This window comes from Cuculus canorus, chromosome 3 (assembly GCF_017976375.1).
Source record: "Cuculus canorus isolate bCucCan1 chromosome 3, bCucCan1.pri, whole genome shotgun sequence".
Classification (NCBI taxonomy): domain Eukaryota; kingdom Metazoa; phylum Chordata; class Aves; order Cuculiformes; family Cuculidae; genus Cuculus; species Cuculus canorus.
In genome coordinates, this window is record NC_071403.1 from 54,317,318 (window position 1) to 54,335,929 (window position 18,612).

Genomic DNA, 18,612 nt, shown 5'->3' on the forward strand with positions numbered 1-18,612 from the left:
GGATGAGTAAGGTTCTGAGTTTGAATTGTCTTGAGAACTCTCTGCAATAAAAACCTCATTGGAAGAATGTGCTTTCCTGCCGCCTGCTTTCTGTGCATGCGGAGCTGGGTTTGCAGTAATGTGCTACCTACTGAAGAGAAAGACAATCCTTTCCTGGATTTCAGTCATACATTAGTTAGGTCCCCAGAGAATGCAATCATACCAGAGTTTACTGGCCTTCCCTGAGACATCAATATTTTTTCAGTGTTACTGTTCTCTAAAACTTGGGCTGGAAAGTTGTGCCTCGTGCATTCTGTGCCTCTGGGAGACTTGGGAATGGTCGCTCTGACACTAGTAGTGTCATGGAGTAGAAAATCTTTCATGGGGTGGTAGGTAGGCTACACTAGAAAAACTCTAACGGACAGACAGAAACAGGAGCCTCATCAAAACTAAAAACCTCAAAAAAATCAGATTAGTTTAATTTAATTTTATAGTCTTGTAAATTATTTGTGAAGGGTATTTTGATATGTTGAAACACCCCACTTTAATGGGCTTTTTTTTTTTAATTTTTGCTTATATACCATAAAAAAATGAAAAGCTGAATACAAACAACCTGTTTGAAGCACTTAAAAATGTAAATTATGCAGTAATTCTCCCTTGTGAAGAATTTTTGACAGTCCCTGGTTCTAGACTAGATGTTAGGAAGAATTTCTTCACCATGAGAGTGGTGAGGCACTGGCACAGGTTCCCAGGGAGGTTGTGGATGCCTCATCCCTGGAGGTGTTCAAGGCCGGTTCGATGGGGCCTTGGGCAGCCTGATCTAGTGGGATGTCCCTGCCCATGGCAGAGGGGTTGGAACTGGATGATCTTTAAGGTCACTTCCAACCCACACTACTCTATGATCCTATTGCCCTTCAATGTGGAACAAAATTTTAAAATCCAAAAAGTTTCTAAGGCAAAATTTCTGCTCTCCAAGCAGCTCCAAGCAGCAGCGAACAGTGAGTTCGACAGAGATGATGAATGTCAGTATCTTAATAAGAAAGGCATTTGCTGTAAGTAACAATTTGGGCATTGACAGAATACTGAAGGACTGTAGAGTATATTAGTATGCTGGTCTTGTAAGCAGGCAACTAACAGAAGAAACGATGGGATGTCTTCAATAGTCAACGTGCTTAGTTTTTCACTAACGCTATATTTGTTTTTCACCTGTGCTGTGTGTGTCAAAACATCAGTTGAAGACAGCTACTTTTTTTTCAATGGGAACTCCAATACTGTTACTGAAATGCTATTTTTTTTTGCCGTTTCAGAGGAGGAAGAGGTGGAGGTGGCACAAGACATAACAGTTCGAGTTATGTCCTCTCAGTCTGTGCTTGTTGCTTGGACAGACCCACTGTATGAAAAACAGAAGGTTGCAGCAAATAGGTAGTTAGGCCTGTTTTCTCTTCTGAATGTATACTGAAGGTGAACTGCTACCAACGGACCACTGATTGCTTTTGTATTTATTTGATTGCAGTTGGTTTAGGGGCTAATTTAGCTTATAGTGTAGGAATTTACATATCCCTACCTATGACAGTGGTTGGTAGGAGATGCTTTAAAGAAGCTAATAGAAACCTGATGTGGGCGGATGTGGGGAGATGTACCCTACTCGTCTCTCTGCACTCTGGTCTCTAGTATTTAGAAACCTGTGTAAGTGCTGAACTACAGGGGTTTAGGTCCCTTCTGAGTGTTGTCAGTACTAACCAGGGATATTTTTGCTCTTCAAATGTTGGTATATCATGACAGTTGGCAAATCCTCAAGAATTTGGGGTGTGGATGGGACACAAACCACAAAGAGTCAAAGGTGAGGCATTGAGTAAGTTTGTCAGAACAGACTATATCTTTAAGATGATCATACTGTGGTTGCAGGAGGCATCACTCTGTAATGGGAAAGGTGCCCATCAGTGCCTCCTGCATCTGCTGGCCTTCCAGGAGCCCAGTGCAGCTGGGGCCAAGCAAGTCAGGATCTCCTGTGAATGGGAGGGGATGGCTCACAGCAGCTTGCAACACCAGTTGGAGACCAAAATAAAGGGGCTGGAAACTGCCAGAGGTCTGAAAGCGCAGGACTGTGTTCCTCAGCCTGGGAACAGCAAAAGGCTATGCAGCTTGGGGCTGAAACACCAAAGGGCACAGCAGGAGCAGTGGTAATTTTAGATGTTCTCAGTTTTGTTGTGGAAGCCATTATCTGGGCAGACATGTGGGAACTGAGCTGCCAGCACTGCTCTGGGAGCAAGGAAATCCCAGTCATCCGGACTTGCTTGCAGCCATGGGGTGGTGGGATGGTGGTGGAGTCCCTTGGGACATCTGGCTTGGTTCAGAAAGCCCTGCAGCTTCTCTTGGGACAGGAGATGTTTTGAGTAAGAGGCTGGAAAGAGCGGTCCATCCCTGGGAGCAAAGGCAGTCAGGCTCCATTAGAGTACAACAGATGCTTAAAAGATAATTGGCTCTTGGTGGTGGTAGTACCTTGTTGTTTGCATTTCGGTAGTTTCCCCAGTAAGGCTAGCTGAGGGGAAAGCAGTCTTGTTTCTCTCCTATTCTGCTAATGCTAGATTTTGACAGGTGATTTTTTATTTTTGTGTGTTTCTAATCCCAGGCAATACAGTGTTCGCTATCGGGAAAAGGGGGAATCAGCAAGGTGGGATTACAAGCAGGTGCCCAACCGGCGGGCGTTGGTGGAAAATCTGCTGCCAGACACTATGTATGAGTTTGCTGTCCAAATCTTGGAGGGAGAAAAGGAAGGCAAATGGAGCGTGTCTGTTTACCAACGGACCCCAGAGGCAGGTATGTATTCAAGAGATCCTTGGGGTAACACAAATCTTAGGATTTAAGCTGTGAAGTGGGGCTGATTTGAGGGGAAGCAGAATAAGTGGTTGCCTGGAGCAGCAGATGGTTGGGGACATGGGAAAAGCCTCTATGCTGCTGTGTGCATCCCCACATTAGTATTGTGGCTGTTCTTGTGGCACAGTGAGAAAAGAGGGAGATGATTTGGGTATTTCTAGGGGATGGATCAGCGCTGTGGACTCCAGCTGCAGGGTGTGACCCTTCCTTCAGCAGGAGCTGCCTGGCTGCTGTCCCTCTTTATGGGCAGTAAATTTAAATCCTGCCTCCACCACGGAGAAACTGTGGGGCTCCTTTGGTACAGAGAAGTGATCTATAACAACCGAATTACCACATTATTTTAGCTAAGATATGGTAGCAGTCTTGTGTAGACAGCCTGTTCCTAGAAGTCTGGAATAAAATTTCACAAAATGTAATACAGGCATGCATGCACCTGAGCCATGTGTGCTCTTCACATTTGTCTTTGAATGGCCATGTAGGAATTTCTGCTATGAGAAGGAACAAAAGGTGTATGCTGTGTAGGTCAGCTTTTCTTACTTGCCTCTTTGGCATATGGATATTTCACAGCTCCTGCCAGTGCACCTGAAAATTTGGACGTTTGGCCACTAAAGGGGAAACCAACCTCTGTAGCAGCATCCTGGGATGCTCTTCCAGAAAGTGAAGGAAAAGTCAAAGGTAAGTAATAGCAGCCAGTTTTTAACCCCCTCAAAGAACTGGTCTTCTTGAAGCCAGACTGCCACTCTGCAGCAAGCTGGAACTGCTGACTGTGCCAGGATTTTTTCACTTCTTAGTGGCTTATCCTCAAGCAAGATTTTCTTATTTCCAGCCCAGCATCTCTGCACTGCCACTGGGAATCCATCGTCACCTTGTGCCTGGGATGTCACAAAGTTCCCAGAGTGTCACGCATGCATACTTACCTCTTCTTCCATTAATAAGCAGGTTGAAATGGAGCTCAAGAAGGAAGTTTCCCAAAGGATGTGTAACAGTTAGGTGAAGAAGGAAAATTTGAGTAGTTCCAAGAAAAAAGTGGATTTACGTTGTGTTTTATTTCTAGTTTTCACAGAAGGAAAGCCTCAACATAAGAAGCAAGTGCAAACAGTGATTTCAACAGATACCACACATAAACCTTGTGTACTGTAGTATTATTGTACATGGTCATGAAGCTAGTTTGTTAGTGGCTATTTACTTGCATAGAATTTTTTAAGAAAGCAGCTTTCTGGGATTTTTTTTCCCCTCTGAAAATGAATAGGCTGATTTTTTTGGCCACTGCTGTTCTCTGGTGGTTGACAGTGTTGTGTTATTATTTTACACAAGTTTCTGGAGGTGTCTTATCAGCACTGTAGCATCTCGGGGTTTAAAAAACCTTTGGTCTGGAGGGAAGTGTACCGTGTCTGCTTACAAGACCTACTTTATGTGTTCTTCAGGGCAGTGGTGGAATTCCTTCCTCATTGAAGTTAGTAGGAGTCTTGCCAATGGCTTCAATGGAGCTGCAGTTGTGTTCGAGAATTATTTCCTAAAGTAGGGTCATGCAGGGACATTATCTGAAATTTCAGATCTGCTCCTAATTTTGAGCAGTCTGTAGCCCTTTGCCCATTTTTGACTGCCGATCTTTAGATGATTTATCTAAGGCAGTAAATTTAAAGATACCTGATATTCAAGGCCTAAATGCTTATCCACATCTAATATATCATTATTTTTCTTGAGCATGAAGTATTACAGGAGAGGTCTTATTTTTAAACTAAATAAATGCCAAAAATTATATTTATTCTGGGTAAATAAAATCACTGAATTAGCAACTCATAGTAATTTTGATAGCATGTGATAATCATGATTTTTTTGTCTTTTGGTCATTTTGTTTTTCAATCATTTTCTTTTATATATTTATATCATGTATTAAAGTAGTGGAAGAAAATTCCTTCTGTAGCCATTTGAGAGTTACCAGAAGTTACACCACTGCCTCAGCAATTAAAGCAACTCTTCTGTATCTTAAAATAAACAAAACCAGTCCAAAGTTTACAATATCTTCTAAGACATTGATTTTTCAATTAAGCGTTAAATGCATTTGCATATAAAATATTGATTTTTTTTTTCTTCATTTTGGTGATCTGTGCTTGACACATTTCTTAACACAATGAATATGGGATGGTTTTCAGGAAAAAAAGTAAGCTTCCTGTCTTTAAAAGTGTTACTCTGTTCTAGAATTTTCCTATCATGGGACTGTGACTCCTCAAGTATTGTTTCTTTCTGTAAAGAGAAAGCTGTCAGCCCTTGGAATTTATTTTCAAAATCCTGTTGTTTTCCAATACCTGTGCCTCTTACAGAAGTCTGGAAAGCAAAGGAAGCCTGCACATGACTGAGATCTTACCTGCACTCCGTGAGAGTGTATTGAGAAGACTCTTCTTCATGCCTGCGATTATTCCTATAGGGATGAAATTTCTCTCAACACAGAAAGCTAACACAGAGCATAGGTACCACAGCAATCCTAAACTGAAGAGCAAGACCAGGGTGAGCTTCCTGAGTGGCAGCAAGACCTTGCTTTGCTTTCTCTGCAGTGGTGTTTGGCCCTGGCTATGGTTAAGCACAGTGTGTCAGATTTTAATTTTGTTGTACAGGCTCGCTTTTGCTACCATTTGGCAATATGCAGTGCAGTTATTTATTGGTAGAAGGATCTCTTTTGAATAAGAACCTCAATCATCCAGGCATGAATTTTACCTACTGCCCTGTAGATTACAGCTAAAACCCGTCTAAGCAGAGACTCAGCTGGAAACGCTTATATTTGACTGCAGTAATATTGTTTCCAACATTAAAGTAAGTGCACTGGCATTTTCATGGGGATACCTCTCAGGCTCCGGCACTGCTGAGGAATGAGTTTATGGCCTTTGGAGCTGGTAGAGTTTCACCAGAGTGGGCTGGCAGAGCAGTCTTCACATGACTAAGGTCTTGCAGTACAGTACGACTATAGCTGTGTCAAGGCTCTGTTAGAAATGTAGGGTAAGGATGTAGTTAATAGTAATGATTGATGTCACCTGATTTTAATGCTGATGTCTTGAACAATAATTATGTGAATCCACTATTTTGTCCTTCCAAATAACTTCTGTGGGAAAACAATTCTTAACATTTCTATTTGTTGTGGACATGGATACAGTCAGCAACAACAAAGGTGTGTTGTCCACCATTGTGACCAAGTTATGTTGTGGAAGAATATTCTCTGTGGAAGAATATGTGTTGTTGAATGCAAATATCTTGGTAGCTAATAATTAAGTTCAAAATTTTAAAATCTGCTTGCGGTCCATCAACTGTAACATCACAGGTATTCTGATTTTGGAGAACCACACTATCTAACATTTGCAGTTTCAAACTAAATTTCCACAAGTAATTGGACAGTGCTTATTTTCCTAGCAGTATGCATACATATTTTCTGTCTCCAGTGCATTTCCTTTTTGTAGATTTCCTCTACTATTTCTGATTTAGGGCAGTTAATTTTCTTCAGAGGACGTATTTTTTTCCCCTTTATTAGCAGATGTCCAGAAATAAAAAAAAAAAAATCAAACGTCTCCTGGTGCAGTACACCAAACCATTTTGTAGCTGGTGCTGTCTTCTGACTCCTGTTGGTGACTCTTCATGCTAATGGACATTGTTGCTTATGTATTTTTCAGAAGGTATAGCGAACATATTCTGTCTTATTCATTAGGTCATCAGTGTGATTTAGTTTTGTCTGTAAGATGATCAAATGTTCAACTTATCTACATATATATGTATATGTATCTCTCTTATGTCTTTATACTCCGGCTTTTGACTTGGCGTGCATTGCTAGTGTATTAATTTTAGTAATGCACGTTCTAATTCATCCTACCCATACAGTCTATCCGCTGGAAACAGGACTGTTTTCAGTTTCCTCCTTCCAACCGTCTGCCAAATCATTTCAGAATACATTCTTTCATACGCCCCGGCTCTCAAGCCTTTTGGAGCAAAGTCCATCACCTATTCTGGAGCTACAACATCAGCCATAATAGATGGTCTGCAGGCTGGGGAGCGCTATATTTTCAAAATTCGTGCAGCAAACAGGAGGGGACCAGGTCCTCAGTCTAAAGCCTTCAGTGTCGCCATTCCAGCAGGTGAGAACCAAGCCATGCACCAATTGCTTACTCTGCGAATTCTTGTCTTTGTCCCAGTTACATTCATTCTTATCAATTTTTCTTAGCTTTCTCCTCCGCTTCATCTGGCCCATGGGATTTTATTTCCTTAATAGTGTTTCTGTTACTGCAGCGTGCAAAAGGACATTTTATGGAGTCTTAAAATATGTTCATTCCATACTCTATTTCCTGCATGAAGGCAATGCACGCTCTTGTTATCTAAAAGCCAAAGACTACTATGATTACATCTTTGGTTGCGCTTTTACTGGCAACTCTCACTCTGGCTTACTCAGGGACTACTCCTTGCATTTGCTTCTTGCCAAAAAGATGCTGTGATGGGGACATTTGCTGAGTTAACTAAGAACGTGGGACACAACCTCAGATGGGATAATGCAGCACCATACCATCAACACAACTTAAGCTCTACTGAAGATTTGGTTCCATTGATACAATGCCGCAGGCCCGGCTTTTAGATGATTGATTTCAATTGCTCTAAGTTTTACCTAAGTTACAGTAATGCCACATAGAGTGGTTAATATAGAATTTAGTGGTTAATATAGATTTTTTTAATATAGAAATTATTGTCTCATATTCTCGTAATTGTCTTGTTCTTGCTACCTGGCTGATTTCTTTCCTTAATCTGTTTTTTGTACCGCTTCTGTTGTTATGAATAAACACTCTTTTTCTTTTTTTCTGTTCTTATGAAGAAACCCTTTTTTTCCCCCCTAGCTGTTCATGAGGATTCAGTTGCTCAGCAACAAACAAATATTCAAGATATTTCACAGGCTAAAAAACCTGGTTCATCTCCTTCTCAAACTTCCTCTGTTTCTTCAAAAGTCCAGCCACCACTTTCCTCTAAGCAGTCATCTGGTCGTTCACCTACTGTTAGTGATAAAAAGAGTCTTCTTTCTGAATACAAGAATAAAATACTGACTCGAGGAGGGGCCCTAAGTAAATCTCAGTTACCTTCTAGAAAGACAAGTGAGTTGGCATCTGATCTACAGTCCACTGAAGTAACAGACGATCGCAGTTCCTCCCAAGAAGCTCCAACAATGCCACCAAAAGCCCAGGATCAGAGGAGGATTGTTAGACCCTTGTCCCCTAGTCGGCCAGTCCACCCTGTCCTTGCCTCAAGGAGGACTCCTGTTCGAACACACACATCAGAGGTGTCACGACAGACAAGCACAGTGAAACATGAGCCACCAGCACTGTTACCATCATCAGCACAACGTTCTTCTACCTCTTCTGTTCCTAAATACACAGATAATGAAACAAAGCAACTGACGCAAAGCAACATTCGTGTGCCTTCTAAAACCTCTTCCCATCCTCTGCCTGCCAACAATAATGATCTTGCAGGTAATGTGGAAGGAAAGCCAGACACTGTGCTGGTCAAAGTGTCTTCTAAAACTTCAGAGCCTAGTCATCTGGCCTTGCCATCTAATAGGCAGTCTGCTGTCTCTCGTGATGTTGCCCCAAGCCATCCCAGTAGGTCTGGCTCTGTAGATCATTCGCATCAACCCTTTTCCAAATCAGCAGATTCACATGCTCGTGATAGCCAAAATGAGTTTGACAGTGAAGAAGCAGAGGACAGAGTAGGACAGCCCAGTTCTAGGTTGCAGCAAACAAGGCAATCCTCAGGCTCCAATTCTCACAAATGGAAGGATTCAAAATTAGCTGCAGTCTCATCGGGATCTGCTGTTTCTGGTCATGCCTCACCTCACTCTGACTCCTCCACCAGTGCCAAATCTGATGGAAAGGATATTGATAAGAATTATAGGGGGCACTCGCAAGATGCAAACCCCTTATTTCATTCTCTGCCCTCTTCCAAGCAATCTTCTTCAGGAATCTATTCCAAGAGAAGAAATCCTCAGGTCAATTCTGATTCTCACCTCAAGAAGACACAGGGTGAAATGTCACCCGGTTCTGACTCAGCAGAACAACAAAGTCGAGTGGCTGCTGCAGAAAAGCATTCTGTTTTGAAGTCTACTCTTTCCAAACATAAGCCAGAAGAGCAGGACAGTCAAGAGATAAAAGAAACCCTTGACAGATCAAAGCAAAGTGTATCTTTGCCTAAAAAGACATTCCCCTCTCATCCTCTGTTGGAGAAGACCTCCCGATCAGAGCCTCCGCGGAGGGCACAAACCAGTGCTTCATTACTGCATTCAAGGGGCCGTCGCCTCCCATCTCATGTCTCATCAACAAATAATGAAGAATTGCAGGAAGATGATGATGAGGATGTAAGAGAAGGCAGTGACAGAGCAAGCAGCCGTTCTCTGTTTCCTAAAGGTGTGTCCTCTTCTAGGGGATCAGCTGCATCTTTCTCTCAGGGAAGCTCAAGTTCATCTCTATCAAAGCAACAGCAACAAGGTTCTCAGGTACCTTCCTACAAACCAAAACTTACTCAGCCAGACTCCAGTTCTGCCAGTGATGCAGCCAAAGACAACCAGTATGGTGCAAGGTTGTCATCCAGTTCTTCGAGACAAGATCGTCCTTCATTGCCTACTCGCTCAATGGTTGCTACAAGAGCAGCATCCCAAACAGAGAAAAAATATGGCTTGTTGCCCTCAAAAATATCCAAAGCTGAACTTCCTGGAAAAGTTCCTTCCTCCTCTTCATCTAAATCTCGTCAGTCAGTTTCTAATGAAGAGGATGATTACTACAGTGAATACGATCAGAAAGAAGTGGAAGAGAAACCCACATCTTTGGCAGCAAGATGGTCCCCTTCTGTCTCCACTACCAGCAGTAGAAGGAAATCTATGGACACTGTTCTACCTCACAAAGTAAGCTCTGAAGAGGAAGAGAAGGAAAAAACTCCAACATTAAAAATGTTTTCTCCTGAATCACCAGGAAGCTCTGCCGTAGCATCACAGATTACTCAGTCCTCTAAAAAGCACACTGAATCCAAACCAAGCTTTGTCTGGCCACATTCTACTGCATCTACAACCACACACGCTGTTTCTCCAACAGTTTCTTCTTCCACTTTGTCCCCTCGCCAGCGACTATTGAACTCCAGGCTAAGAAGCCCTTCCCAACGGCAATCTATTAGACCTCCTTACAGGCAAGGTATCTTGTCTTTGTTGTATTAATCTCACTGAATTGTGTTTTTCCTAAATTCAGCAGTTAGATGAAAAGTCCTCCATTAGAATGCAGGTCCAGTTATTTAGTATAATGTATTACTTTTTATTTTCATGGATCTCAGTGAGCTCAGTTCTTGAGGGCATTGCCTAATCAGTGTAATGTAGTTCCCCAGACCTTTGGTCCTGTAAACTGATCTGCACAGGCTCCCATGATCCAGACAGGAGATGACAGAGTTAGTCCCTAAATTGGAAAAAGGGCTATATTCCTTATTGAGCAATGACATCACTGAACGCTCACTGAAAACATATTTGTACTCAGAACATGACAACCTCTCAGGTATGTTGCTCTTCATGATACGGATTACTAAAAGGCTTCTGTAGATTGCATAGTGCTACACTGCCTAGGTTGTCCACACCCAGGCAGTAAGGTGTTTCCTCATGCTGTCATGGCATTTGGCATTCTATATTTTTTTTAATTATTTTTTTCAGCCATTTTTCTCTCTCTTTTTTTTTTTTTTTTTTTTTAAGTGACAGGTTTGCACATTCCTGTTGAGGACTGATCACATCAGAGTCAAGCCCTCTAATACCTTTATGGCTATGATTTACCCCAAATGTTACGGGCTTGCTTTCTGCAGAATATCTGCTGAGCCTGGGTAGTGGAACAGAGGGTCGACTACACATCAAGCTGTATCACCTAGGAATTTCCCATGTCACCTGTAGAGAATATCAGACAGTCTCAATGCCTTTCCTAGGCAGAAATGTTATTTTCTCCCTCCAGTGCATGTACATCCAAACTAGTATTGGGTGATCTGAGTGTTTCAGTTATTACCTTCTGTGCTATAAGCAGATAACAATTTTTTGTTCAATGTGGCCACACTGTTATACAGTGAGGACTGTGCAGCTGGGCTTTAGTCAGGCTCCATGTTGTGAAGAGGTCCACCAGCTTCCAGAGCTTTAAGACAGGAGCAGACTTTGAATGATACCATGGAGGATGAGATGTGTTGCCTGAAAGAATAGTGGATTTCTCTGAAGGTTGTATACCAGCTTACTGCTGGCCACGCAATTGGGAAGTTAATAGCCGAGGAGTGTTCAGTGTGTGTGTGTGTACATATATATATATATATATATACACATATGCATATATGTGTGTATATATATAAGTATATATATGTGTGTATGTATATATCAATCAGTTAAGATATGTATATATTTTCATATGTGCTTTTCTGGAGGCAAGTCTGAGCTAGGATGTGAAATTTTCTGCCCTTTCCGAGCTGTGGCCCTGCAACTCAGTGCCACTGCTTCTCCACTTCTGAGCTGAGTGTGCTTCTTTGTAGCAGTGTTTTTTCAACTAGAGGAGGAGAGCCCTTCCTTTTACAGCTTAAAAAAATAAAAGGAGGTAATTCCCATCCCCTTATCTCCTCTCCTTTCAGTTTGTCACTACAGCTTTGTACGAGGATAGGATTGACAGGTGGTTGTGTTTAATAATGGTGGTTATTAAGATAACAAACATTTTAATGGCTGTAGTGCCATATAGAAATTTTGCACTACTTTCCTAAAAAAAATGAGGAAATAAAGAGACCAAATAAACATGATACAAACAAACCCTGGGTGTTTAGCCTCTTCAGAAGAAACCATTTCAGATGCTTGTGTCAGCTGCAGGGATCTGACAGTGTCACAACAGTTGCTCCAAGCAGAAATTTAATGCCTGGTTTACCAAGCATGGTGAGGGCTCTTTCTGCTCTTGTTTATGTCCCGACTGGTCAGAAAATGAATTTCTTTGCATTTTGAAATAAAATGTGGTTTGTAGTAGGCACAGCTTTCTTCAGAGTAGTGTGTTTTCTTCTCTGTTTCAGGTTACAATGGCAGACCTAATCTTACAACAAAAAATGGAAATGGAAATGGAAAAATACTACCTGGTAATAACGGAAAACCAAGTGGACAGAGAGTAATCAATGGCCCTCAAGGGACAAAGTGGGTAGGGTGACCTTCTCTCCAAATTCAAGATGCTTTGAACTTTTATTGTATTTACGTTTTCATTAAGACAAGAGAGGAGAAGAGTGTCTTCAGTCAATGAAGCTGTAAAGTGAAGTTGTACTTAATGATCTACTTTCCACTGTTCCATCTGAATCTAATGACAAATTCTGCATTTCATTATTTGACCATTTAAAATGTCTAATTTAAAGCCTATTGGCTTCAATTTTCAACTATAACACTAATCCTGTAGATGTAGTGAAATGTTTTTTCCTCAACTTCAGTAGGACTTAGGCCCCCAGTGACTCAGGGCATGTCTGCCATGTAGCGTGAGTGAGGACTGCCCAGGACAGCTGCTGTGAAAGATGAGTTCAGCAACGCTTCTCCCAAACTCACTCTTCAGGGACAAGCTTGTGAGCAAGAGTATCAAAATGTAAATTACTTAGTAAGTGGTCACAGCACTTTAAATGCACGTGCGTAGATATCTTTAAGCATTTTGCCATTCCTACAGACATGTTTACAGTGGTATATACAGAAGAGCCCCACTAGGTGCCTACATGACCAGATTTTTTTTTTTAAACCTTCTCCAATGAGTTTATAACCAACCAATGTAGGGGAGGAACTGCTGATTCCTGCTTTGCCCAAATGCTGAGCAGGAGGATGCTGTGACCAGCCTCCTTGGTGTCAGTAATGCTGCTCGCACATGGCATGACACAAGAAGACATTTGTTTTATGGCTTCTTCAATCTTACCATTTGCATTAGAGGAACATAAAAATGTGCATCAGGTATGTCACGTTCAAGGAGTAATTTTGAAAAGTATGCCTAAAGCCCTTCAAATAGTCTCCAGAAAGTGGCCTAGAAAGGTGCTTAGGAGTCCATGAGGCATCCCTTTCTACCCCATGAGAGCAGGTCCTTGCTTCAAGCAGGGCAAACATCTTGTAAAGCAAAAGGATCTGTGTCTACATCTGGGGCCTCGAAGGCTTGAGAGACTAATCTCATGATCTACTGTACCTCCTGCTTTTCCCCGGCACCAAATGTAAGTCTGTCTTGCCAACTTGGAACTGCTGCTCATGTCCTCTTCCCAGTTTCCTCCCAGCATTTAACACCTTTTGCATTGTTGTGTTCTGTGGCTCACTGTCTGTTACCTCAGGTTAAAAAAGCATACAAATTGGCTATTTTGGGTTGAAAAAGCAATAAGGACTGGATTTTAAGTACAGTTACCTCTTGAATTCAATCCAAGGTCTCAGACAGATTTGTTTTATGAGACAGAGTCTTTTCTTCAGTCTCCTACTGCAATTAAAATCTTGGCTACTTTGTTTTTACTGCTGTTTCAATCTAAATTAACTAGTATAATTTTTTCCTTTTTTTCTTAATTAGTAGACATACTTTAAAATCCTGTCCTCAAAAGGACTCAGGGTCATAGTCAAATCCATATTACAGGAACCCGCCTTAGAGTTACCCTAGAAAATCAAGGGAGTTGCTCCTTTGCACATGGGAGCTATAGTAGGCAATATGAATATGGCTGTTGTGTAACTTTGTAGCCCAGCTTCCCGGGATTTGCTTTCTTCAGCAATGACAGTGATTTTTCTGTGACTACTATACAATTAGTGACTCACTTTTAAAAGTCTGTAAGTGTTGTAGCTGTTCCTGATCCTCACACTTAGCATCTGAATTTCCCCAGGATTTCTGTTACTGTGAAATTTTATTTTTCCTCCTCTTGTGTTAGCTAAACTTGAGTCCATCTATTGCTTTTAGATTGTAGATCTTGACCGAGGGCTAGTGTTAAATGTTGAAGGAAAATACCTCCAAGATTCCCAAGGCAACCCTCTACGAGTGAAATTAGGAGGGGATGGGCGTACAATTGTTGGTAAGTGACAATTTCCTTCTTACAGAAAAAAAAAATCTACAGTTTTCGTGCACGTGGTACAATTCTTTGAGCTGTTGAATGTCTCAGGCATCCTGAGATCCCATGCAAGCCATTTGCAGTTGTTTGTACCTCAGATGTCCATCAGGCAGTCAGCACATTGCAAGACCTGAGGAAGCTTTGGGGCGTTCCTCTGTGGCTCCAGTGTATGAGGCAGCAAGAGTCACCTACGTTCATCTCACTTGTATCAGCAGTAGAAAGGACTGCAGAACTGAGCCAGATTGATGTTTGTTTATATCTTGTTTCATAGAAATAATTATTCCTCACCACTAGCACTGTACCAGCCATATGTATGTGATTATTTTATTTTTTTCTTTTGAAACTGACCACAAATAGAGGAAAAAAAATATATGAAAATACTGCTATTTGCATGTCAGTCCACTTGTATAGATCTCTGGAACACAAATTCAGTGCCTGCTGTTAAACTATTTACCATGAATATTTGCAGTATCCAGAATCTGGCATAGCAGTTTATATGCAGTGACAGCATCTCACCAGCTCATTCCAGTTTTTCCTTGCCCAAGTTTGGCATTAGGGAGCAGAATATGGATTCATCATACCTTTCATCAACAGTTACAAGACTGACTACAAGAAAGATGGGCAGAGGCTCTTTATCAGGGAATGTAGTGGTAGGATGAGGGGTAATGATTTTAAGCTGAAGGAGGGTAGATATAGATTAGATGTTAGGAAGAAATTTTTTGCTGTGAGGGTGATGAGGCACTGGAACATGCCCAGAGAAGTTGTGGAAGCCCCACCCACAGACATGTGCAAGACCAAGTTGGCTGGGCCTTTGAGCAAACTGGTCTAGTGGAAGGTGTCCCTGCCTACCGCAGAGAGTTTGGAACTAGATGGTCTTTAAGGTCCTTTCCAAACCAAACCATTCTATGATCACTTAAATTAAATGTAGGCACTGTCTACACATTGTGATTCTGCAGTGAGAGCTCCCTGCGGTCTTCACAATAAGTGTTTATCAAACAGGTGATAAAAGTAAACACCACTGTGCATTATCTGAGGTTTTTCTGAACCATTTGGCAGCTTCCTTAGCCATGGCTCTTTCCTAGATAACACCTTCTTGTTCAGTTTTGTTACAGGACACTGTAATCACACTCTCAAGGCTCTTGGGGTATCTACTATTGATAAATACCATGCTATAAGCCTGAAATGGATTAATGGTGGGAATTGTTTTTTGTTGTTCTCTGCTAGATGAAAAGGGTGCCCCAATTGTGAGTCCTGATGGATTACCTTTGTTTGGACATGGCAGATTTAGTAAACCTGTAGCGAGTGCACAAGATAAACCAGTAATAAGTCTTGGAGGGAAACCTCTCATTGGTCTTGAAATGATTAAGAAAACAACCACTCCCTCAACTACTACTACAACAACATTCGCAACAACTACCACAACCACTACAACAACTGTTGCTACGACTACCACCACCACTCCTGAACCAACCACCACTGAACCACCCACTGAGAAACCAACCCCAACCTGTCCTCCAGGCACCTACGGACAATATGATGATGAGGGTAACTTGCTGTTGGGGGTTGATGGCTTGCCAGACTGCAATGCAGAAGGTAACTTCCTTTTGTGCTGTTTGAAATTCTTCACTTGTATTTTTAGTACAGTGCAGTTACACAAATGTAAAGCAGGAAAGAATCTGCCTCTTAAGATTTTGATCCACATGATAAGGTAGGAGCTGAGATTAAAGCAGCTGAAGAAGGGTTTGGGCATTAAATGTTTTTTCATTGGAAAATGTCAACTTTCTCCAAAGCTGAAGTTTTACATGGACATATGTTGATTTCAGCAAAATTCTTACCATGTGCTGGATCCAGTCTTGTCACATATGTTCACGCACGTTAGCACAAGTGTAAGCAGTAGCTTTGTGGTCAAAGCACTCGCATATAAGGAAGTCCTCACTCCAGTTGAGGCCAGGCAAGGACCTGAAGACACTATACGTTTTGTCTATTTTATGTTCATTTCTCACAATATATTCTGAAAAGTCTCTCTTTTGAGCCATGGTGGAACCAGCTTTTGCAAAATGAGATTCTTGTCCTCTTGCCAGCCCTCAGAGATAGAGATTGTCTATCAGGAACATAGCACAGCACAGATGAAGCTGTGGAAAGACAACCCTGGCTCTCCACAGATAAGGCAGAGAATTGTACACTAATTTATTTCTCATCTGAAAATATAAAACAGTGCATTTATTTCTCATCTGAAAATATAAAACAGTGCATGTCACTATTTCCCTGTTGCAGTTATACAAGCTTGGGATGTGGTGCCAAACTTAAATCCAAAGTAAACCAATATAAATGCACTGGAGTCTTTGGGTCTTGAGCCTGTTCCTACCACATTTTACCCTATCATTGCAAACCAGTTTGCTCTTATTTTGCAAAAACAGATCAGGGAGCACGATGGCAGTCCTTGTCCTTTCTGTTTATAAGTAATAGCCTACTCACTCTGCGAATGGGCAGTAACAGCATGGCCATAACCTAAACAACAGGTTGACAGTCAGACATCTGCCAACTGCAGCAGCCAGTTTCCATGGGTAATGAATCCCTGTCATTTTTCCCCTGTACACCTGTATCTCTGAAACCAAAGTAGATTTACAAGTAGGTCATGTAACCATGGCCCAGGAAGCCGAACTATCTCTTTGAAGAGTGCTGAGATATGGAAAGATGTGGCTTCAGCAACTCACAGGGAGTCTAAGGATAGCATCTTTGGAAAAGATCTCGGGAGCAGAGAACTGAGAATTACCTTACCAACTGCTCTGGGTGATTGAAGAGTCAGAGTTATTAGTACCCTGTGCAGGCAGAATTACAACGATTTATAGTGTTAATAGTTATCTAACAATTAGTCCCGTATTTGAAAGTATGTATTTATAGAAGTGTGTTTGCATATGGACATATGCATGGATGTATACACACACATATATGTATATAAAAGTGACCATCATTGTTAAATATTTCTTCAAAGATTTTTGGTTTTACCTTTGGTGCTTTCATTGTTCTTCATTGTATTTACAGAACTGTAACAAATACTCTTATGTATGGTCACCCTGATATTTTCAAATTTGCCTAAAGGGAACTGTGATTTTTGGTAAAGTAGAATACCTCCCACTCCCACCAGCTCCTTTTGTTCATCTTAAATGATGCTTGTATCCTGTAATGTTTCCTCTCTTTGGCCTGTGCTATTTGATACTTGAAGGACCTCTTCTGAGAATTTATATTCTAAGAACAGTTCAATGAGAATGGCCCTTAAGTCACTCCTAAATTGTCTGGCATTTTGACAGTATGTCAACAAAAGCATCACAATGGAAGACTGAAAGGAAAAGGTGGTGCTGAATTTTTTACTTTTTACCTGCTATACAGCTTGAGCAATGTTAGACCCTACCTGGCAATGATGATGGTTTCTCTGAAGAGTAATTATTAGGATTTTCTCGATTCTCTCTCTCTCTCTCTCTCTTTTTTTCTATCCTGGTGACCTGCCTCAACAATTGACAAACACAGCAAAACAACCTGTCTCTTCCACAGAGGAACTTGCTTGAAAAGAAAGCATCTTTGTGGTATTTATTTAATGATGGCTGGTTGTTTTTAACAAGTGCAGTGTCTATTTCAAGAGGGATAAACAACTACTACTTGAACTATGAAAATATTTAATGCAGTTTTCGCTTGACCATTTCCAAATCATATTTTTATGTTGTCTTTCCCTTTAATCTGGGTCTGGAAAACACTCCAGATTATTTAATGAAATACTTTATCTGCCAAAGCTTGATATTTGTTGCTAAGTGCTTTACTTACAAACAGTCAGGGGCTGCAAGTGCCAAAACCTACTTCCAAACATTCTACTTAAGCCTTGGCAAGTTCACTTACTCTCTGGCAGGATTTTTACTCGACCCAGCAGAATTTATTGTCAACATTTCACTAGATTCAGCAGTCTTTAACTTTCAAGAAGGAGTTTGGCCACACAAGCATGATTGGTCAGTGAAAACAGCTAAGCTTTTTTCATTAACTCACAAGAGGAAAAAAAAAAAGTGGAGTCTTAACCACGTGTTATGTGTGGTAAAATCAAGTGGTATTTGCACAGTCCACTGTCCTTACAGATGCCAAAAGACTATGGCAAGTGGTCACAGCAAGGCTGAGCCTCATTTGGTAGTCAGAGTTCTCTGAAGAGCTGCGGCAAAGAGTGATGGACCAAGCTGGAGAACTGCAGCTGGTTTACGTACAGAAAATTATAAAGTGAGAGGTCCTTTGGGAAGTACCCCTGTCGTCACCATGTCACAGCTAATGCTAAAGAAGTACAGACAGTGAAGTGGAAGAGACTGAGCAAGTGCAAAAATAGAAAATAAAATCTGGTTTTGCTGTATTGTACTAAGGCCAATAGCTGATTAGCTAATAGGTGTGAATGACGTGAAATCTACCCATGAAGGACTTCAGATTTCTACACATTTGAGCCTCCTGTTTACTTGAGCCTCCTGTTTGACTCCTGATATAGTCAAAGGTAAGTACATACATTGTAGACATTGGCTGATGCTGGCCAGATGTGATGAGGAGATCTGCAGAATTCGGCAAAGGATCTACTTTGTCACTGACTACCTTCAGAGAATTCAACTGATTTCCAAGTGGGTGATCTCCTGAAGAGTGGCTGCAGAAGTC

At 41.4% G+C, this 18,612-nt stretch overlaps 1 protein-coding gene across 1 annotated transcript in view; it reads left to right on the top strand.

Moving 5' to 3' along the window:
- The window catches only part of FNDC1 (fibronectin type III domain containing 1), a 72,912-nt gene that overhangs the window by 30,430 nt on the left and 23,870 nt on the right, over positions 1 to 18,612 (top strand). The window contains exons 4-11 of the mRNA XM_054063571.1: positions 1,287 to 1,401; positions 2,609 to 2,796; positions 3,421 to 3,528; positions 6,780 to 6,968; positions 7,716 to 10,049; positions 11,920 to 12,041; positions 13,794 to 13,905; positions 15,166 to 15,534. Coding sequence (XP_053919546.1) covers positions 1,287 to 1,401; positions 2,609 to 2,796; positions 3,421 to 3,528; positions 6,780 to 6,968; positions 7,716 to 10,049; positions 11,920 to 12,041; positions 13,794 to 13,905; positions 15,166 to 15,534 — 3,537 coding nt within the window. The remainder of the gene's footprint in view (positions 1 to 1,286; positions 1,402 to 2,608; positions 2,797 to 3,420; positions 3,529 to 6,779; positions 6,969 to 7,715; positions 10,050 to 11,919; positions 12,042 to 13,793; positions 13,906 to 15,165; positions 15,535 to 18,612) is intronic.